This window comes from Poromitra crassiceps, assembly GCF_964638095.1.
Source record: "Poromitra crassiceps genome assembly, chromosome: 8".
In the NCBI taxonomy this organism is placed as follows: Eukaryota; Metazoa; Chordata; class Actinopteri; order Beryciformes; family Melamphaidae; genus Poromitra; species Poromitra crassiceps.
The window spans coordinates 18,160,578-18,183,084 of NC_139629.1; the positions used below are offsets into that span (position 1 = coordinate 18,160,578).

General features: G+C 43.7%; 1 protein-coding gene across 7 annotated transcripts; it reads right to left on the reverse strand.

Annotated features, from left to right (window-relative positions):
* Nucleotides 1-228: 228 nt before the first annotated feature.
* On the reverse strand, nucleotides 229-20,919 carry srek1 (splicing regulatory glutamine/lysine-rich protein 1). Of its 7 annotated transcripts, none has more exons than XM_083642296.1 (11): nucleotides 20,669-20,919; nucleotides 20,399-20,532; nucleotides 17,410-17,528; nucleotides 16,488-16,655; nucleotides 15,240-15,418; nucleotides 11,314-11,444; nucleotides 11,034-11,127; nucleotides 9,808-9,912; nucleotides 7,028-7,102; nucleotides 5,731-5,857; nucleotides 229-3,762 (listed from the first exon to the last, which is right to left on the reverse strand). In XM_083642296.1, exons 1-11 carry the CDS (start codon nucleotides 20,794-20,796, stop codon nucleotides 3,595-3,597), a joined length of 1,428 nt encoding a protein of 475 aa, XP_083498422.1. In that variant the 5' UTR covers nucleotides 20,797-20,919; the 3' UTR covers nucleotides 229-3,594. The 7 variants fall into 7 exon arrangements, with proteins under 7 accessions (XP_083498422.1, XP_083498421.1, XP_083498419.1 ...); XM_083642295.1 differs by having other exon boundaries at nucleotides 11,034-11,130; XM_083642293.1 differs by having other exon boundaries at nucleotides 17,368-17,528.
* Between the last annotated feature and the right edge of the window lie 1,588 nt (nucleotides 20,920-22,507).

A 22,507-nucleotide genomic window follows, 5' to 3' on the forward strand; every position in this document is an offset into this window, starting at 1 on the left:
CCATGAAAGCAGCAACTCTCAAATACAAATGTCATCTTCAACACATTCTGAGAACATTGCGGTCGACCACATCCAACGCGCCTGCTCAGGGGGAGCAGCAGCAGCGCTGAGGTTGATTCAGAATCAGTCGGAAGCAGGAAGTGCAGTTTGAGCAGTACTGTATACAAACATTTTGAACCTTTAAGTGAAGTAATAGCAACACTATCAGATTTCTTGTGCAAGAATGGTGTTGCATCCCTTCAGTACACTTCCAGGTACTTTTTTTGGCGGTTATCTGTCGAATATGGTACGACACAGCACAGGAGCCAGTGCAGAACAACTGAATGAGACGTCTCTTTATTGGGTATCTACATCCAAGCTCTTCAAAACCTCTTCAAACCTTTACAAGTCTCAAACGCAGATATCAAGAGCACGTTCCCTCAGGACTCAGTGAGCCCACATGGTTTAATGAATGAATATAAAAAATAAAATTCTTCACATACTTATTAAAGATGTCAGCTGTGTTGGAAATGCCTTTTACCAAACATTAACACAAGATATCACTTCAAACAGAACAGCCTTGCATACGCACAAAAAAAAGTGGTCTGTTAAAACCATACAAGTGGAATTTGGCTAAAGTCATTAACTGACAGAAAAACAAACATGTTCTCATCAATCTGGTACCAGATTGGAGATATCTTTTTTATTTTATTTGCCACATTACTCATAATGGCTTTATCAACACCAAAAATGACTGAAAAAACTCAACAAGCAGATTTTTTTTTAAACAATAACACCATTTGTGAATGTCCACTCTATTCCGCTATTAATTACTGAAGACTAGTACTCACAATACTTCAATATAACTTCTTAATAGTTTTAGCTATACATCTGGGTTTACCTATATAAACAATGAATTCTGGTTGCATCTGTCAATAAATCTCCATTATGTTTCTGTTTATTAGAATATTTTGTACAATCTGAGTCTAGGCACTTTTCACTTGTCTGTGTTTGACCTGTGAAATACAGCATCTCATATATTCAGCCTCTTCTAGATTGGCACTGTGAGCTTTGTTAGCCTGTCACACAAACATTTTGCACAACACCACCAGTTTACATGATAGGCCTGCATTATATATGAAACAGTACATCAACAACAGGAAAGGGAATGTGGTACATTGACTGTGATTTTGCTGCAACTACTGTCTAGTAACCAAAATACAAAAGCTTAGCATGTAAAGTGTACACCTATAAAATAGAAACAGTTATGTATGTAACCCTGGCTCCCGAGTGACAGGGAAAGGTGTAACACAGAGAACATAAGAGCCCACTACAAGCGGGGGTCAAAATAAAGCAAAGAAGGGTGATCTGGCGGCAATGCACCGTTTCATTTTGTAACATTTGGGATGGTGGTGTGTCGTGGGATTTTTTCAATGTTAAAAGTATGCCTTGGTACAAAAAAGTTGGTTTAAGCATACAAAATAAAGTTCAATCTCAGAAACTGCTTTTCAATTTGCTTCGAATTCCAATCATAAACTTATAAGCCTGAGAAGAGGACATTCAATTAATGACAATATCACTACAGCTTTCACGATAATAAATCAAGGGTGAGGATTTTTGGCTTAATCGGGGCTGATCGCTGGTTTACCAACAAACCATTAATGCCGTAATGAATCTATAGTATGGAGATGCAATCTCAACGAACCCCCGTCCACTGCTCACCATCCCAGTTAATGTACCAAAACTCTGGTGACACAACACACTGTATGCAGAGAGAATAAGACACGACCAGAGCCAAGTAGCAGCCACAAGTCAGAAAAGGGCCAGGAACACAGTCCAATGCAATGCCAACAACAGCGGACAAGGAGTACTCAAAAAAAAAAAAAAAAAGGGCAGAAAATTTGATTCATTTTACTATGAGACAAAGTCTGTTTATAAAGTTACATTTCCTGATTGGAAAATTACATTGCGATTACCAGAGCTGCCGATGTAAATTTTAGGATTTAAAGGAGTGTAAATATGATCCAAATGTAAAATATGGTACCAGGATTGGTTTGATGCAATCGTATCAGACCTCCCATTGAAGTTACCTCATTGTTAGTCTCGCTCGTCGCTTACCAGACCTATCTCCACGTCAGCGCTGGCCATTGTAAACCAGGAGATGGAAGCGTCCAGAACCAAACACAGATGTCCTGCCCGGGATTTTAATGTTTTGTGAATGTGGCTTGCTGAGCAGTAAAGACAGATTTCACTACTCAACAGTTTTGCCAGCACCACCGACCTGCACTCCAGCCTGACAGAACTTTATCATTCCAATCTCATAAATAAATCAGACATGATTTACAGCACAAAACTTTTTTTTTTTTTATTATTGTTCAAGCAGATTACTGCTGCACATTGCCGTTTGCAAATGATGACAAAAACATTTTTTCCTTACAGTAGATGTTCTAATACAGTATATATATTTATATTTAAAAAAAAATAGCCTGAGAGGGACAAAAGGCTATTTGGAGTTCTGAAGCGAGTGGTGAAGAGGTCAATGGAGGGATGGAGAGTGAAAATATTGTTTGTTTCTGTCCATCATGGGAATGTCCAGACAAGTCAAACACTATTAAAATCTGCTTCCAGTGGCTGGGAAGGAGCATTCTGATAGAAACAGGTAGAAACTTAGTCCTTACTGTGGGATCTCTGGATGGAACAGTCATCATGAGTCTCTTGTTACACAGTCTGGCTGGGTGTCTTGGGCTGGCGGACACTAGTGGTTCTGGGGGGGGGATGGGTTGGGGGGCTGTCCCTGTCCTAGGGTTAGGATACTGGGCCTAGACTTGACCCACTCCCTTGTATCCTTCCTTCCAGCTTACTGGAATATTTTGGGACACGTTCACACAAAGAACGACAATATATACTCATTGAACACAATCCCCCCCCCCCCAAAAAAAAAAAAACAAAAACAAAAATACACACAAAAAAGACACAAAAGTTATTCACAGTCCATAACTTTTTCACTTGTGATTTTGATGTCAATGGAAGTCTCACTGGAATAAATGAGCAAACTTAGTCTCGTTATTTAAAATTTCCTAACTTAATCACACACTTCTGGATTGTGCTCTGTGAGTGCATAATGTTCAATCTTGGTGGGACTTCCAATATACTCTCCATAACCGTGTGTTATGTCTGAATGTTCAACTCTTGCTTCTGGAGATAGTTTAGGCCATTTTCAATGTAACAACTGACCAACCAACAGTATTCTATATTAAACCCAATGCTAACATGATGGAATATCCAGCATGTGACAGGTGGGACCGTCTCCGCTGCAACAGGTGCTCATTTGCCCTTCAGGTGTGAGTTCAATTGTGGGGTCCATGTAGGCACATGTCCAGTGTGGGACTTGTTGCACGAGCGGACTGTATTAAAGGGAACTGAAAAAGTGGACTGTTCAATGGGAGGAAGGGTTGATGCAAATACACCACTGTGCCTGACCAAGTGTGTATCTGTCTGTGTGTGTGTGTGTGTGTGTTTGTGTGTGTGTGTGTGTGTGTGTGTGCGTGTATACGCACGCACTGGGTGCCAGAAGATCTGAAGGAACGGGACTCATTTCCATGGCATCTTTAATATTCACTTGGTGCCGTCTGCACCCACGGATGCGTCCTCCTTAGCATGCCTCTTGTAGTTGCCGTTGTGTAGGGCGCACGGTGACGATGTCATGTCCTCGCTGGGTGTGGCCGAGTCTTCCCTGTCACTTTCTTCGTCTCCCTTTTCCTCCCTGTTATTGTCCCTTTGCACCTGGAATGATACAACTCTTTCAGATGACCAGCAAACGAGACTGATCAGCAGCTGCCACGCAAGTTGTATTAGCGGTAGTCACATTTCAGTATGCCTTGATATAATAATATGACTTGAGTGAAAAAAGACCCCTCAATAGATTACGAATAAAATAAATAAAACTAAAAAATAAATTGTAAGCATGTTCCTAAATCGATCATCGGTAACGTTAACGATCAATCAACATATTAAATTGTCATTAAAATACCAAATTTACGATGCCAAACATTTTTTTCCTCAATCAAAAGCTTTAATTCCACAGCAGCAACATATTGCATATTCCCACAGCACAGCAGCCTATGAAACATAAAAACGTTGAAGCCTAGATTAAACACATTTGTGTCGGCTTTAAGGCGCTGCACAACTCACTTTAAACTGTGCGTTGCAGCTCTTCCTCGCAAACACTGAGCTGATGGTGCCGCGGAGATGAGGAGCATCCAGCCAACTTAGCCCGATGAACACAAAACCAGTGGAAACTTAAAATGCTCATGCAAATGTGTGTGTTTGGAGTTGTACTGCTCCAAATGTAGGCAACATTTTGGTCGAGGGAAAAACAATTTCAAAATTCTGCCTACATTTGGAGTGTTATTTAGCCCCCTTCCTGACACGCTAGCATGACATGGTTGGCACAAATGAGCCCTGCTACAGCCATTTCATTGCCCGTGGAAATCGGTTGTGTTGGCAGACCACTCGCGGCCCACCTGCAGTACCGCCACACTTTGGGAATCATGGCTGTGTCGACTAGACACTGCAGTGCAACTCCAAACACACACATCTGCACGGGCGCTTTCTCGTGGTTTCCAAGTGGAACATTTCTTCCTCAGTCTGCAGATTGTTGTCGATGCAAAACATGAAACGCGACGAGGTTGAAAAGCGTGATCTTTTATCTCAAGGGCATTCTGATAAGGATCTTTGGAGGAAACATTTCAAAAGTAGGCCAGTATTGATGTGTTTTATGGTGCCTGCATCATAAGACAAGGGGAAACAGCAAGTTGACCACATCAATATACTGTCAATTTTTCTGAACTTATACGAGTACTTTATTATGTCGATCGGCTGAGTGCCCCTAAAGAGAATAACATTGTGGCTTTTAATGTACAGCACATCACCAGTGAATCTTTGGAACACAGTTACTTTTGTATTTGGCTTCAAAACACACTTGATAGGCAGCACCAGATGGTGAATACACATGGCTAAATAGGACTTCCGTTTCAAGCACTTGACATGTGACATTAGATCCATTTCAGATTCAAAGACATTGTTTAGTCAAAACTTGCACATTCTCTGAATCTCTGGACATGCATACACTGCCTCTCATTAGCCTCAAGTGGCTCAAGAGTGGACAGATTATCACATTCAAATTTAAATGTGTATTCATAGGATTTTCTATTATGTTCTACCAAAAATATGCAAATATTTTTCTCCGGTAAGTGTTGTCCAGAGTTATCACTTTCTGGAGCTCCTCAAGAGTGCTGCTGTTTGGACATTGATTCATTATGATTGGCTGACTGCTCTGCTTTAAGTGAAGACGTGCCACTCTGCTCATTATATAAATGTATTTAACTGCAAAATTAAATTAATTCCATTGACGTTTTGGACATGAATGGCTTCATCTTGTAATGTAAGCCATTACATTCTTTACAACTTTAGAGTTTTTGGAAAGTCTAAAGAACAAAGTAGAACCAATTCCCAGCCAATTCAGTTGTTTTGAAGGCCGACACTAAGCTGTCACCGGTGTTTCCACTGACATGAGGTTGAGTAGATATTGACAAAATTTGAATTTTTGGATGAACTATTCCTTTAAGTAAGGTATCTGCAACGGGACTGTTTAATTTGGAAATCTGAGTATGAGTACTTGGGGGCTGGATAGGCACCGACTACAGTACTACAGGGCAGGCACTTATCAGTGCACCTGTACAGGGACGTTACCGTAGTTTTCTCCACAGGTTTAGCCTTGTTGCGGTCCGTCTTCTCCTCATCTTTGCGGCTCCTCTTCCTGGATGTAGACCGCTCCTTCCTGTCCCTGCTGCGCTCCCTCCTCTTCTCTCTCTTGCCCCTGGAAGAGGCAAACAAACAGTCAAACATAAGGCCACCACATGCCTCTGGGAATAAGTGGTTGTTAATGGTTGTATGGCTCCAATGGAAGGAAAACGTTTTGGTAAGGAGATGTGTGGTTTGGTAAGGCAGGGTGGAGATGTGTGGTTTGGTAAGGCAGGGTGGAGATGTGTGGTTTGGTAAGGCAGGGTGGAGATGTGTGGTTTGGTAAGGCAGGGTGGAGATGTGTGGTTTGGTAAGGCAGGGTGGAGATGTGTGGTTTGGTAAGGCAGGGTGGAGATGTGTGGTTTGGTAAGGCAGGGTGGAGATGTGTGGTTTGGTAAGGCAAGGTGGAGATGTGTGGTTTGGTAAGGCAGGGTGGAGATGTGTGGTTTGGTAAGGCAGGGTGGAGATGTGTGGTTTGGTAAGGCAGGGTGGAGATGGGTGGAGATGTGTGGTTTGGTAAGGCAGGGTGTAGATGTGTGGTTTGGTAAGGCAGGGTGGAGATGTGTGGTTTGGTAAGGCAGGGTGTAGATGTGTGGTTTGGTAAGGCAGGGTGTAGATGTGTGGTTTGGTAAGGCAGGGTGTAGATGTGTGGTTTGGTAAGGCAGGGTGGAGATGTGTGGTTTGGTAAGACAGGGTGTAGATGTGTGGTTTGGTAAGGCAGGGTGTAGATGTGTGGTTTGGTAAGGCAGGGTGTAGATGTGTGGTTTGGTAAGGCAGGGTGGAGATGTGTGGTTTGGTAAGGCAGGGTGGAGATGTGTGGTTTGGTAAGGCAGGGTGGAGATGTGTGGTTTGGTAAGGCAGGTGGAGATGTGTGGTTTGGTAAGACATGGTGGAGATGTGTGGTTTGGTAAGGCAGGGTGGAGATGTGTGGTTTGGTAAGGCAGGGTGGAGATGTGTGGTTTGGTAAGGCAGGGTGGAGATGTGTGGTTTGGTAAGGCAGGTTGGAGATGTGTGGTTTGGTAAGGCAGGGTGGAGATGTGTGGTTTGGTAAGGCAGGTTGGAGATGTGTGGTTTGGTAAGGCAGGGTGGAGATGTGTGGTTTGGTAAGGCAGGGTGGAGATGTGTGGATTGGTAAGACATGGTGGAGATGTGTGGTTTGGTAAGGCAGGGTGGAGATGTGTGGTTTGGTAAGGCATGGTGGAGATGTGTGGTTTGGTAAGACATGGTGGAGATGTGTGGGTTTTACCTCCTCGGTGAGGGTGATCGAGGTTTTTTAACCCGAGGGCTCCTGGACTGACCTCTGCTCCTCCTTATGTGTTCCCTGTGTGAACAAAGTGACTTAACAAGGGCAGATATGTCTTGCCCCCAGCAGCCTACCCCCTTAAAGTGCAAATTCTAGAGAGAGCGGTAGACTAGCACCATGCTTCCTCCGACACATGCGCAGTTGCCAGCCGCTTCTTTTCACCCGACAACGGGGAGCCTCAACGGCGGCACGTAGCACGTGGGAGGATCAAGGTCCCCCGACCGACCAGAGGAGGCGCTAGTGCAGCGACCAGAAGGGACACGACACACCCTCAATCCGGCTTCGCAGTTCCCACCCGCAGGTAACACGGGGGCGCGAACCCGCGACCCTCTTGTTTGTAGGCAGGGACTCCACCACTACATTAACCCCCCCATCCTCCCCACACACACACTTTCTAACTACGTGGACACGGCTGGGCGGTAGAGTTTCCAAAAATAATGGTCACTTCCACTAGGAGAAACCGCACAGAGTATAAAAGCTCAAAACATTTTCTCGTCAGGATTCTGTGTCTCTCATTCCCGTGTGACAGTAAATACTTCTAGGAGAACTTTAATCTCAGAATTCTGACTTTTTTCCAGAATTCTGACATTAAACTCAGAATTCTAACTTTATTTTCAGAATTCTGATTCCTCTTCGGTAGTTTTAAATTGCATGTGTTAAAAAAAACACAACAACGACCCCAAGGTTGGACAGAGACTACATTTTTATTATTAGGGGCCCTTTACACGAGGACAGTTTCTGGAAGAAACGACACAATAGCGTTTCCTTCACACCTTTTCCTTCACATCTTCTCCCCGTTTACATGAGCGCTGTTGAATTTTTAAAACGCCGTAATGTACATGCCAGGTCGCTAGGTGGCAGTGTGATGGTCAACGGGGCGTTGCTCGTCGCTCCACAACTTGGACAAGTTTCCTGGGCACTTCCGGTTGGCTTCCGGACTAACGTTAGGTTACAGTCCTCTCCTCTCTCACAGTCAGTCAGACTAACAGTCAGCCAGACTAATGTTAATTTACTGTCCTCTCCTCTGTCACAGTCAGCCAGACTAACGTTAGGTGTCTCTCCATTCAAAAACAACACAGTTTGCCTTGATCACTGCAAAACATGACATGTCCCTATTGTGTGGAGGCTACACACGGTAAATAATGGTACGCGCAGCACAATACCCGCCGTGGTAAACAGAAGAAGACTGGGATATTAACTTTAAGGCGACTCACTTCTAGACTTGAATGAAATTGTATTCACTTACTATCTGCTCCGTGGATTACCATTTTACAATTTCGGAGCCGAAATTCTAACATAGCGACGTCTTATGGCTATGACGTAATCGCGTGTGTCGTGTGTGCAGGCACGTCAGAGTTTCTGAAATGAGCCGTCTCAAAGCGATTACACGGAGCGATCAGCGGGGAGCATCACCAAGAATTTCACTCTGGAGGGTGGTTTCAAAATGCGTCGTTTCCTAAGCGCAAATTCGCCGTTGCCGTCTAAAAGGGAGGCACTAACGATACAATAATTCCCCGTCACCATAGGAAACCATCCTCATGTAAAGGGTCCCCCAATCCCCCAAGGTGGGAACCGCTGACTTAGAGACTACATTTCCCAGGAGGTGGGGCCTTTCGCACCAGGGTGCTCACATAGGCACAGTAATCCAGTACTTAAAACTACAAAACTTATAGACTACATTTCCCAGGAGGTGGGGCCTTTCGCACCAGGGTGCTCACATAGGCACAGTAATCCAGTACTTAAAACTACAAAACTTATAGACTACATTTCCCAGGAGGTGGGGCCTTTCGCACCAGGGTGCTCACATAGGCACAGTAATCCAGTACTTAAAACTACAAAACTTAGAGACTACATTTCCCAGGAGGTGGGGCCTTTCGCACCAGGGTGCTCACATAGGCACAGTAATCCAGTACTTAAAACTACAAAACTTATAGACTACATTTCCCAGGAGGTGGGGCCTTTCGCACCAGGGTGCTCACATAGGCACAGTAATCCAGTACTTAAAACTACAAAACTTATAGACTACATTTCCCAGGAGGTGGGGCCTTTCGCACCAGGGTGCTCACATAGGCACAGTAATCCAGTACTTAAAACTACAAAACTTATAGACTACATTTCCCAGGAGGTGGGGCCTTTCGCACCAGGGTGCTCACATAGGCACAGTAATCCAGTACTTAAAACTACAAAACTTATAGACTACATTTCCCAGGAGGTGGGGCCTTTCGCACCAGGGTGCTCACATAGGCACAGTAATCCAGTACTTAAAACTACAAAATTTATAGACTACATTTCCCAGGAGGTGGGGCCTTTCGCACCAGGGTGCTCACATAGGCACAGTAATCCAGTACTTAAAACTACAAAACTTATAGACTACATTTCCCAGGAGGTGGGGCCTTTCGCACCAGGGTGCTCACATAGGCACAGTAATCCAGTACTTAAAACTACAAAACTTATAGACTACATTTCCCAGGAGGTGGGGCCTTTCGCACCAGGGTGCTCACATAGGTGTTCTGCATACAGCCAAGTGGGGCCAATTGCCTTTTCTCCTGCCTGAACACTTTGAACCTGCTTTGATTGGCCCTTCACACAGACACACACACAGAAAATGTTATCCCTATGTCTGCCTCTGGATATTTCTGCTCTATTCATTTTTCAATCTTTCACTTCAATGACTTCAAGGCATTTCCTCAAATAGTTTAGTATTCTATTTAGTTCAGTCATACCTGGATCGACTGCGGCTGTGCCTCCTGTCTTTGGAGCGAGAGCGCCTCCTGTGGCCACTGCGGGGGTTGCTTACCCTTGGCCACGACCTCACAGACAGTTTGCTCCTGTCGGGGAGAACAATGTCACTGATAATGACAATAAGCATAATCACTGGGTTCCCACGCCTTAAAAATCTATAATTCAAGGAAGGACCCAACATGGCAGTTTGAGACACAGACAGAGGTTCATTACAGTTACAACACTGAGCATTTTTATAATGAGAACTAGCAGCTTTACTAAAGCTCACAGACAACAATTAAAAAGAGAGAGGCTTGAATGTGTGAACACTTCTCAACTGTGCTGTGTTACAGTGATGGCAGACTATACCGCTTGCGTTCTCTAACACGCGCAGCGCAGCACAGCAAAACAAAACAATATATCCTGCAAGTTGAGCTATATAGACAGACGTTAAAGTTAAAGCTGCACTCAGTGATATTTTTGTGTTAAAATAAGTGTTAAATGGCTCTATATTCTGACAGCAACGCCAAATTTGAACCAATCAGAGAAATGTTTACATTTTCTGGGTTTGCGATGCCTTTATTTAACTATATCTATTTTTTCACCCGGAATCCAATGCCATTATCCATGAGTCTCTATGACTTACGGTTGCAGAGATACGTCCACCCTGCATGCAGGACTCCAGGACAGAGACAGAGTACAGCGGGGGTTGGGAGTGCCTGACCAAACACTATTTCAATGATTGCTGTCAGCATATAGAGCCATTTAACACTTATTTTAACACAAAAACATCACTTCTTCCAAATATACTGCTGATTCAGGCCTGTCACAAGCGTAGTGACAGGACAGGAGTGTAAACACGCAACGTCAAATGCCTGGTCCCGCCACGTCATCATTAGGGAAAGGTAAAAAACAAATAATAATAAAAAATAACATAAAATATCGATAGCAACACCGAACATCCAGGACCTTATCGATACGGCCGGTACCGACCAATCAGCATCCGGTACGAATTAAATACCGGTGCTCGGTACCCATCCCTAGGTGACACCCACCCACCCCCACAGACAGCGATTGCACATTTGCACGCTCCAACGGGTATCAGCAATTAGTGATAGCACTACCTACAGCATCCAGCAAGAGAGACACACACACACACAGCGTGCTCCAACGAGTATCAGAAGCAGTCTAAAGTGACAAAGTCCAGACAGCTGTTCAGGCTCAGTACCTGTTTCTCGATCGGGACCTTTTCTTGCGAGTCTTCGAGTGCGAGCGGGAGCGGCGCGGCTTCCTGGAGCGACTGGGGGAGCGCTTCTTTTCCTCTACTGAAAGGAAGAGCAGTGTCAGTCAAGAGTTCCACATCACTTCAGCGCTGCGTCACTATGAGCCGAAGCACACAGCAGATCAGAACTATGAGCAGACGCACACAGCAGATCAGACGCACACAGCAGATCAGAACTATGAGCAGACGCACACAGCAGATCAGAACAGACGGGGTGGTTTTCTACCTGGTTCCAATACAGCTGCGATGGTGGACGAGGCCTCCCTGACCCTCTTCATCACGCTCTCCAGCTCCTTGGCAGCAGCCTGTGGCGTCAGCTCCGGCGGCTTCACTATGGCATTGTTGGAATGATTAATCCTGGAAAACAACAACACAATCAGCTGACAGCAACTGCAGATTTCACTCTTAACACATTCACTGCCAGCCGTTTTTCAATACTGTAGTTAGCTTCTGCCAAGTTTTTTTTTGGAGAATTTTGGCTCATCTTTCAAGAGCCGAGGATTCGTTTCTGTTAGGATTTTGTGAACACACAATATCTCAAAAGAACTAATAGAATGTGTGCTTTCTCTGTCTAAAAGAGTTAGTTTGTAGAGTTAGTAGTTATGTAAGCATTAGCAGTTGAATACAGCATGGTTTCAGCGTCTGAAAATTTATTCTGAGATAAACGGCTTTTTGTGAAATTCGATAGAACAGTCACTTTAACCATTCATTTTTGGCATCAGTAAGACATCAGACATCTAAACAATAGTTTTGAACAGTAATTTCCTCCATAACAGCAGGAAACCCCCCTCTGCTTCCAACTCCTCCCTCCGTGGGCGTTCTCCTCCGCCCTCCTTGGCTCTGCAGCGGGTCTGTGACAAACGAGTTGCTGCTGCCTGGCTGCTGCCTGGCAGTCTGGATGGGGCTCGCTGGATGGGTTTCGCTCGTTTCTTGGCGTTTCGGTTGAGAGCTCTGATGAAGCTCTTGCGATTCTGGGCTTATTTATGGTGCATGTTTCAAAGTGTGCATCCAGTCTATTCTTGGAACCCCCCACCGTTGCCACCGCTGTGCGTCAGCGCGAAAGTGAAAGCGTTTTCGCCATCCATTTTACAGTATGAGAACGGCTTCCTCGCGCTTTTCCCTCCAGTTTTGGCTCGCCTCTTTCTACTCTGGAGAGACATGTCGCCACTCAGTGGGTCGGTAAAATAGATTATACACATTCAATACCTCCAATATTGGTATAGGAGACGTAAAAGGGTTAGATCAACGTCCCACCGTCAAAAAAAAAAAACGTATTCACACGTTCACTGCCATTGACGAGATATCTCGGCTTACAGAATCCAACGGTTCACTGCCAATGACGAGATATCTCGGCTTAAATTTTTTTTTTTTTTTTTTTACGGTGGGACGTGGTTCAACGCTCCCCACGTCTCCTATAAAAATATTGAAGCCAGCGAACGTGTACAACCCATTCCACGGACCCACTAAGTGGCGACAGTGCTCTCCCAGACTAGAGGAAGGCAAGCAAAAAGCAGTTTGAGGAAGCCATTCTCATGAAAATGGATTGGCGAAAACGCTTTCATTTTCGCGCTGATTGCTGGCGGTGCGGGATTGCAAATTTGCATAATAGATTACGGGTGGAACACACTTTGAAACACGCAGCATAAATAAGACCAGAATCGCAAAAGCTTCATCAAAGCTCTCAACCGAAATCACAAGAAACGAGCGAGCCCATATCCAGACTTGCCGAGCGGCCGCCAGCAGACAGGCAGCAGCAGCAGAAGCAGTGAGCCTGGTGACGCGAGGTTACAGCAGCAGCAGCAACGAGCTTGTGACATGCCCGCTGCAGCCAAGAAGAACACACACGGAGGGAGGAGTTTGAAGCAGAGGGGTGTTGCCTGCTGTTATGGAGGAAATTACTAGGGATGGGCATTTTAACCAATATAAATACCCGAGTACTCTCCTTCTATTATTAACGAGTAATCGAGTACTCGCTGTGGGGGGGGGGGGGGGGGGGGGGGGGGGGTCCGGCTTTGGGGGTCCGTGTAGAAACACACGCTTAACCCAAGTTTGGCTATGTTAAGCAGTTCATTTTGAATATCTATTACTATGGTAATGACGGAGCAGGGGTAATCTGCTGTCTATGGGGCTGTTCACACATAACGTTTGTATTTTTGCATGGAAAAAGCACTACCTGTAGCACTTTTTGTGAGGAGGGGGACCATTAGGTGACGTTAGCTGCAGCTGTTGTCCCTACCTCAGATCTCCGGTGGTTGGATGGCATTCAGCGTTTTGTTCGAGCAGACTTGTGAAACAAGCGAAGGCTCATTTCCAATAGGCCTACATGTCCGGTATAATCCATTCTGCTTCATGATCACTGTTAAAGTAACGTAAATCCACGGGTTACAAGGTCCGGTGTTCTGCCAAAAAGTGAAAACTGGCCAGTGACCATAACGTAGCTGCAGCTAAATAGTGATCGCCATGAAGCAATAAAGTGATTCATTCTCCACATTTCCTGTCGCTAACGTTATGGGACAACGACGACAGTGTAGTCAGTAAAAGTGCCATGTTTTCAATGAGTTTTATCGGGGGTGCGTTGTGGAGAAGCGTGCGTCTGTCTCGTGTCGTTAACGGGAGCGCATCTCCACCAGTCAATTCTCGTGATGAGCTGAGAAACTTCCGGTTAAAACTTTCAAAATAATATTACTTTACAAAAGTAAATAGCTTATTGATGCATGTTGGATGAGAAAAAGGTATTTCAACGAACAAAGCAGCAAACCTTGTATCAAAATACTCGTGATGTTAAGATTACGAGTGAAACTGTGGCTGTAAAGCATTACTCAAAATTAATATTAATGCCAATGTTACAATAAGGGTTTTATTTTGAAAGCCCTAAAGCAGATGACATACTTTTACATTTTGGCTGACTTGACGCCCGTGCAGTTATGCCTATCTGAAACACACAGCCATGCTGCCTGTATAGCTGGATCCACATGACGATGCGTGCCTATCATTTTTAAAGGGGTGGGGCGAGTACCCGAACAGCGGAAACATTACTCGAGTACTGACATTATGAACGAGTACTCGAGTACCCGAGTACTCCCGCCCACCCCTAGAAATTACTGTTCAAAACTATTGTTTAGATGTCTGACGTCTTACTGATGCCAAAAATGAATGGTTAAAGTGACTGTTCTATCGAATTTCACAAAAAGCCGTTTATCTCAGAATAATTTTCCAGACGCTGAAACCATGCTGTATTCAACTGCTAATGCTTACATAACTACTAACTCTACAAACTAACTCTTTTAGACAGAGAAAGCACACATTCTATTAGTTCTTTTGAGATATTGTGTGTTCACAAAATCTTAGCAGAAAAGAATCCTCGGGTCTTGAAAGATGAGCCAGAATCCTCAAAAAAACCCTCTGGCAGAACCTACCTACAGTAAAAAAAAAACGGCTGGCAGTGAATGTGTTAATACGTCATTGGCAGTCAACCGTTGGATTTTTTTTGACGGATTAATACGTCATTGGCAGTGAACGTGTAAAAAGGATAAGTGCACCCCAAAAAAATAAAAAATAAAATGCTGTCCTTATCTACTCACCCCTATCATGCCAATGGAAGGACAGATGAGGTTTTTTTAGTCTACAAAACATTTGTGGCGTTTCACAGCAAAACACTTTTTTTTTATGTGCCTCCAATACCGCTCACGTGGCGTAATCCAAGTCTCCACAAGACCTGAGATGCTGAGTTGACTTGAAAAGACATCATTTACAGCCTGTTTTGAGCTGAAATCTTCTCTGCTACAGTAACTGCAGTAACTGCCTCCACCTTCTTGGAGCACCTGGCTACAGTAGCAGGATATACAGTACAGTATGCAGGAATCCTGAAGTTAAATTCAATACCTTTTAAGAACTTTTTCTGACTTATTCCAAGACCCCCCCCCCCGTAGTTATTTAGATTTTTATTTTACAATCGTTTAGGATCATTCTGTGTTTTGCTTCAGCCGTCCTATCGGGATGGGGGTGAGTATAATGACTGAACTTCCCTTTTTGGGTGAACTTATCCTTTAAAACCACGAATCAAGACAACAAACTGCTACATTTCTCACTGACGGGATTCCATTTACAATGTCGGACGCTGAATTAACTGTACTGAGATACTGCAATCCTTACTTCAAGGGTCTGTCTCCAAACATGACTCCGTTGAAGGTCAGGGCTCGGGCCACGTAGTCCTGGTGAACGAACTCGACGAAGGCGAAACGCGTCGGCTGAGTCTCGTCCCCGGCCATCCGCACGAACTTCACGTCTCCCACCTGCTTGAAGAACTCCAGCAGCTGTTCTGCAGTGGTGGTCTACGAATGAAAGACGGCATGTTTAGAAGCGCAGCACCATGCCAGGAGACCGTCACTGTTTCGCAAACGTAACACATGAAGATAGGGGAGAGAATCAGATGGCAGGGTTCCTGCACCTTCTAGAACATCAAATCAAGGGGCTTTTCCCAGGACTTTCCAGGCCCAATTCCCTCAAATTCAAGGATCCAACACAGCATAGTTTGAGACACAAATCAAGGTTAATTACTGTTACAACTAGAGCCCGACCGATATTATCGGCCGATAACCGATATATCGGTCGATAAGTTGGCCGATATGCCGATATTTTTTTTATTTTGTATTTCTTAAGTCATAGACAACATGTTGTGTATATTTGATATTTTTTCTTAATTCGTTATATTTTATATTTGTTCTATTTGTGTTTTTGTATTTCTAGTTATTTATAATGATTAAATCCCCAGTTACGTTTACTGTTTCATTGCATTGATGTCATTTTGGACAATAAAGTTTTGATAAGCTGTAAAATATCCTGCCTACATTACATCTCAAGTCATGTCAAGTCATATCTTTGTCAAGTGTTTGATATTTGAGGGATCTTTGCAAAAACATTGTGTAATATAATGTGTATATTTAATATAAGAATATCGGCCGATATATCGATATCGGAATTGTTTTACTCCCTAATATCGGCATCGGCCTCAAAAATCCAGTATGGGTCGGGCTCTAGTCACAACACTGAGGATGAGAACAAGCAGGCTTTACAGAAGATCAGACAACAATGAAAAAAAAGAGAGGCTTGAATGGGTGAACATTTCAACTGCGCTGTGTTACAGTGATGACACATTAGGGGGGTGGTGGGGTCAATTCAATTTCTATTCTTGCACAAAATATATACATTCAAGCACTTTCAATGACCCACGTCTATTTATGTCTATTTTCAAAAACTTTCAAGGCCTCGCCCCCAATTCACACTTTCCGGGATTTCAAGGACCTGTGGAAATATAGACAGAGTTGGCAAAAACAAATCATCTTGTGTAGGAAAGATGGTATGTTTCCAACTCAAATCTGATCTAGATTCAGCGTTTGCTACCTGTGAGTTCAGGTTGCCAACGTAGACGGTCCTCCTGATCTCATCGATTTTAGAGGGATCCACATTCCCCATGAGGGGGGGCTGGGAGAGCAGTGATGATGATGATGGTGATGCCCCCGCCAGGTTGTCCAGCACAGCCGACGGCCGATTCACTATGGGAAGGTTCAACTGCGGGTGCCAAGAAAAAACACACGTTATGACAGTAGGGCAGGGTGATATGTACCAAAAATCATATCTCTATTTCTAGGCTCAACGACGATACACAACCCATCTGTGCATTTTCTACGGAGTGGGCTAAATGTTCAGTTGTAACTTGGTGCTTTCACAAAATATTTCCACAATGAGAATTCTGATAATTAATCGTCAGTAATGTGGATAGAATGACTAAATGGTAAATGGCCTGCATTTATATAGCACTTTTATCCAAAGTGCTTTACAATGGGTAGGTACATTCAGACACCCACGCAGGGTGCTGGCGCCACCATCGGGAGCAATTTGGGGTTCAGTATCTTAATTACCCAAGGACACTTCGACATACGGACTTGGAAGAGCTGGGGATCGAACCCACGGACCTCTTTGAACCAAAGCGATTAGCGGACGACCCGCTCTACCTCCTGAGCCACAGCCTCCCCGACTAAGTGGGTAAAAGGCAAATAATAGAACAGCTAGAGCAGTCTGGTAAGTTTCCGAAAACGACGGCAGTCACGGCACTTTACTGTAATGCCGATAGGCGACACTACAATATCCAAAACCTAAGGTGATCTAGAGTCTCATCTCGCGATATCGATTTAACGTTGATATATTGCCCAGCCCACTCGCGTGACAGGAGTCACATGACGGGTGCATGAGACAATCAAGAGGAGGAAAGCAGCCGACTCACATTCTGAATGGGAGCTGGAGTGGGAAGTGGGAGCAGACTCACATTCTGAATGGGAGCTGGAGTGGGAAGTGGGAGCAGTCCGGCACCAGGCATCAGACTGGGCACCGCAGGGGCGGCCGGCGCCAAGAGCGACAAGGCCTTAGCCTCCTCCGGGATCTTCCCTGCAGGACAGAAGCAGGTGTTGGTGAAGGCAATAGAGGGACTTTCCTCTCTGTCTCCTCTATGTCTGCACATTTAGCCCACTGTATTCTAGAGAAAAAGAGAGCATAAACTTCCTCACACAGCCTACAAGTGTTCTACAGTCTAACCATGGTATACAGGAGACCGAGCATCCTTACTTTGGCTTCATTAAGAGTTAAATATTCTTCCTCGGTCAATCTGAATTATCACTGGCAAAGAACTTCAAAAGTCTTTTACTGTTTTTCTCACAAACAAAAGAAAAACTGATTTTGTCCTTGGTCTCTTTTCATAGATAAAAAAGGAAGAAAGAAAAACAATGCAGAGAATGAGTCAACACTTTGATGCATGGGTCACCTGTACTGGAAACATATTGGTCATGAACCATACGATATCAAGCATGGGCGCTTTTCCGTGGGGGGGAAGGGGCGATCGTTTTCGCCGTGTTGGAAAGGTGTGCAACACAAGATAACCCCAATGGCTGCAGCACACAGGACATCAAATACAGAAAAGAACAACAATTTTAAGAATTGGAGGAAATGTTAACCAAAATAAAGCATCCAATTAGGAAACTTCATCATGTCAATCCTGATTAAATCTGCTGCTTCTTTGGTGCAGAAGAGAGGTGCATTAAAGAGGAGAGCTTTACACTTGAGAGCTGGAATATTAACATTACGAGGATGCAAACATAGCTACAGATGCACTTCACCATAAGCTGGAGGAACGGAGTATGAATTACCATATATGTAACAAGACAAGTGTGCTTCCTAAACACTTCCAGTGCCAGGAAATCTATTTCCAAACATAACAACGCAAAGCATTAATGCTTGTGTCACGACTGTCCAAGTAGAAAAAGATCATGAAGTTTAATGGATGGTTTCTTAGCTGCTTAAAGATCCATTTCAAAGCTGCAATGCACAGCAATGTGAGGGAAAACTCTTAGAATATAGAACATATATTTTGGCCAAATGAGGGAGCGGTTTTGTTATTGGGTCTCATACTCTCTCATTTAAAGGGACAGTTCACCACAAAATCAAAAATACATTATCTTCCTCTGGCAGTGCTATTTATCCATCTACGGTAATTTAGATCGTTTTGGTGAGTTGCTGAGTTTTGGAGATATCGGCCATAGAGATGTCTGCCTTCTCTCAAATACAATGGAACTGGATGGCACGACTCGGCTTAGTGGTACTAAAAGCGCTTTGAGCACCACAAGCCGAGTGCCATCCCGTTCCATTGTATTGGAGAGAAGGCAGACATCTCTATGGTCGATATCTCAAAAACACAGAAACTCACACCAAAACGATCTCGATGGATAAATAGCACTACAAGACGAAAATGTGTATTCTTGATTTTTGGGGTGAACTGTCCCTTTAACATGACTAGGCCCTCACTATATCAACAAAGAGTAGGAGACAAAGAGAGTAAAGTGTTAGTGATCTTCATAGCACCCCATGTGTGATACGCATCCCACCGGTATGCCGTAGCAACCTGGCCAGAACCCAATCACATACAAGCTGCAGCTGTAGAAGCAGAGAGAGAGAGGGGTGGGGGTTGGGGGTGGGGGTTGGACAAAAATCAAAATAACAAACCAAAATAACAAATATAAAACAACGCTAGAGATAGGAGATACTGTAGTTTCTAGATAGAGACAGCAGAGAGTGGACAACATGGGAAAGTATGAAAGGAAACAAACCAAAAAGAAAAGAAAAATAAATCAAAAGAGACAAGGTGTCCATCTTGGAAGGTTCAGCGGGCTACGCTCCTGGTCACATTCCCCCCGTGAAGGCTGCGTTGGCCCGATCGGGGATAGTGGCTTGGAAAACAATGCCTGACTCAGGCTAGTGTAGTGTAACAGCTGGGCCAGTCTAGTCATCTGATATGCACACATAATCACACAGAAAAAACATACAAAACCAAATTAATAAACTCAGTAGCCATCCAGCACCAAGTCACGTGGTCAAAAGCATCAAGTTAGAGGCGGTATTATTTTATTTCTTTAGCTATACAGTGGCACCAAAAGGGGGGGATTTAAGGGGGTAAAAGGTACCAAAAAGAAAAGAGAAAAAAGATTGTTAGCTCTATTGCCATGTATTTATTTTACCATTGTCTTATAACTACTATCACTATTCCTTATGTGGGGGAGAAAACAAACACCAACTACTAGTTGCTTAGAACCCAGTGTTTGCAGTGGGGTAAGCCCATAAATAAATAGTACAACTGACAATTTGTCTTGAAGCTTGGAAAAAAAACTACAGTTCTACTGTTGAAACCACCTTGTGTCACCAAGCACAGCACCCTGAACTATGGCTAAAACTTTGTGCAATTAAGTTTAAATGAAGTGATGAAACAACCTGTGAATGTTGCAGTTTCACACATAAAAGGCAAAAATAGGGCTGGACGATAATTCAATATTGTTTATTGTCTTTCAGTGGAATCATATCATGATCATATTATGTTGCACGGCGCACGCTGATATCGTGACATATTTCTGCTGTCTAAATTGACGATGACAAGCGAATTTTACTTTAAAAACTAATTAAATGAGGTATGGTAGGAAAATTATTTGAACGTTTGTTTTGTTTATATGACATCACACACCTAACCTTACCATTTGGTTCAATGCCATGAACATTAATTTAGTTTGATTAACGTGAGTTGCATAATTTAAACCATATCGTCCAGCCCTAGTTAAATATGAACTTGTCAATGACATAAATTGCCCTTTCGATGTGTGTGAGGGGGAAATCGTGTCAGAAATCATCCCAAACAAAACAGAAGTGAAAGCTGAATTCAAGGGAAGGAGGCCACACGTCCACTGAGAAAACCCCAGACATCTTCTGATTGCACTCACCTTCCGCACATGGCACTACTATCAGAGCTCTGTCAATAAAAACAGTATTGGTTAGATGTTGCGCCACACCAACACTGGACGGTTCTCGGTACTTTATATAGCACACTTTGGACGAGAAAGAGAGGGGCGCATTGCTGTGAACGACAAGAACACAAAGGACAATAATGAATTACAGGCAGAGAATTTGCATCATGATTATCCAGCCTGTGCGAGAGGGCCGCAGAGCCAGGCTGTTGCCTTGTCGGACATGCCCGAGTGGGCTGCGCTTACTCGGGCGGGTAGAGCCGCAGCTCCTCGATGTCCCCCAGGAAGCCGAACAGAGTGCGCATCTGCTCGCTGCTCACGGCTGAAGACAGGTTGGTGATCTGGACCACTGTGGTGCCCGGTATCCCGCTCATGTCGCCCCGGTGATTAAAACAATAGAATAAGATAAGAATACAAAATAAAAGCCAATTAGATGATTTAAAGAGTGGTGTTTGCAGGATATCTCGCAGTCATGTCAGTTTAGTCGGTGCGCTGCAGAAAGCAAAGCAGGCCAGGCTGCTAGCTAAAAGCTAGCTTCTTCTTCCTCTGCTTGTTATTATGAACTCGGCTGGCATCCGACCCGCGGGTGCACTAGCGCCCCCTACAAGACTGGAGTTTGCACCGACCAAACAATGCACCAAACACCTCTCTGTTTATTAGAATGAGAAGGAATTTCCTTTGGTATTTTGATGCATGACAATAAACATAGTAAGAGAAAATAAGTATTTAAAAAAGCAAGTAGGCTACTGCAAGTCAAGAAACTTAAATAAAAATACATTTACAATAAGAGAATGCCATATCACTGATACAATGGAAATAATGGAGCCAATCTGTCACTGGTTTACAGGAACTAAGACTGACCTGGGAGAGAGAACTGGGCATAGAGATCACAGAAGACATGTGGGAGGATATTTGGGATAATACGAAAAAATATACAGTATATCTGTAATCGAACCAGGGCATTGCGATTGAAAATTCTACACAGAGTGCATTTGATTCGCCTCTCCAAATTTAAGTCCACGGCCTCCCCAATGTGTCCAAAAGGTAAGATAAATGCTGGCAGTCTTACACACTGTCTCTGGTCCTGCCCCCAAATGACAGAAATTAACATATGCCGATATGTTAAAAAATGACTAACATCGGCCAATACCAATATGATTGCCGATATATCGTGCATCCCTAAAATAAAGCATATTATCCTTTGTCAAAGTCAGATTCTTCACATACTCCATTCCAGTTATAAATCATTAAATAATTTCTAAATGCAACTAGATTTGTCAGTTCTGCTACTCTTGTATTTTATTTCCTTAATTAAACTCCCTCTTCTTCCTATAATCACATTCATGAATTGAAAGGACAGGCAGGTGATCGCTAATGTCGTTCATTAATAATCCACTCAATGTTGTTTTCCATAATGGTTTGTGAATATATTGTTAATCAGGGTGGCACAGTGGGATGTTATTTGAATCAGCTGCGCCACCGTTTCTGAAGGCAAGACACCCACGTAAAACAAAAAACATGTGGGGAACGTGGGGAGTGATATCCTATAAGAATTAAGGTTGGAGTAGAAGTGAATCAAGAAGAGGACATTATAATACAGAGAAAGGTTAACTTACTTTCTAGAAAATAAAAATGTGTTTTCTCCTTTTCAAAGTGGGTTTCGTAGAGGGAGAAATACTATGGATTCTATTTTACGCCTAGAATCAGAAATTAGGAAAGCCCAAACGAATAAAGAAATGGTGTTAGCTGTCTTTTTCGATGTTGAAAAATATGCTATGGAAGGAAGGGTTGCTCATCAAATTAAGTAAGTTGGGTGTGGGTGGTAGGTTGTATAATTGGGTACTAGATTTTCTTTTTGGCAGGACAATAGAGGTTAGGGTAGGGAGGGACAGAGCACTCAAAAGAATATAGGGTTGAGAATGGTACTCTGCAGGGTAGTGTTTGTAGTCCAGTACTGTTCAACATTATGATTAATGACATTTTTGAGCATATTGAGGAAGGCATAGGGAAATGGCTGTATGCCGATGATGGGACATTATGGATAAGGGGGCGGAATCTGAAATATATACAGAGGAAACTGCAGGC

What these genes read in the sequence shown, in the direction of transcription:
- srek1 (XM_083642292.1), bottom strand. Translation starts at nt 20,796, where the DNA reads ATGAGCGGGATACCGGGCACCACAGTGGTCCAGATCACCAACCTGTCT. An exon ending in CTGCGGCTCTACCCGCCCGA is followed by an intron (nt 20,533 to 20,668) that starts GTAAGCGCAGCC and finishes TGTCGTTCACAG; the next exon opens with CAATGCGCCCCTCTCTTTCT. An exon ending in CGCAGCTGTATTGGAACCAG is followed by an intron (nt 11,131 to 11,313) that starts GTAGAAAACCAC and finishes TCTTCCTTTCAG; the next exon opens with TAGAGGAAAAGAAGCGCTCC.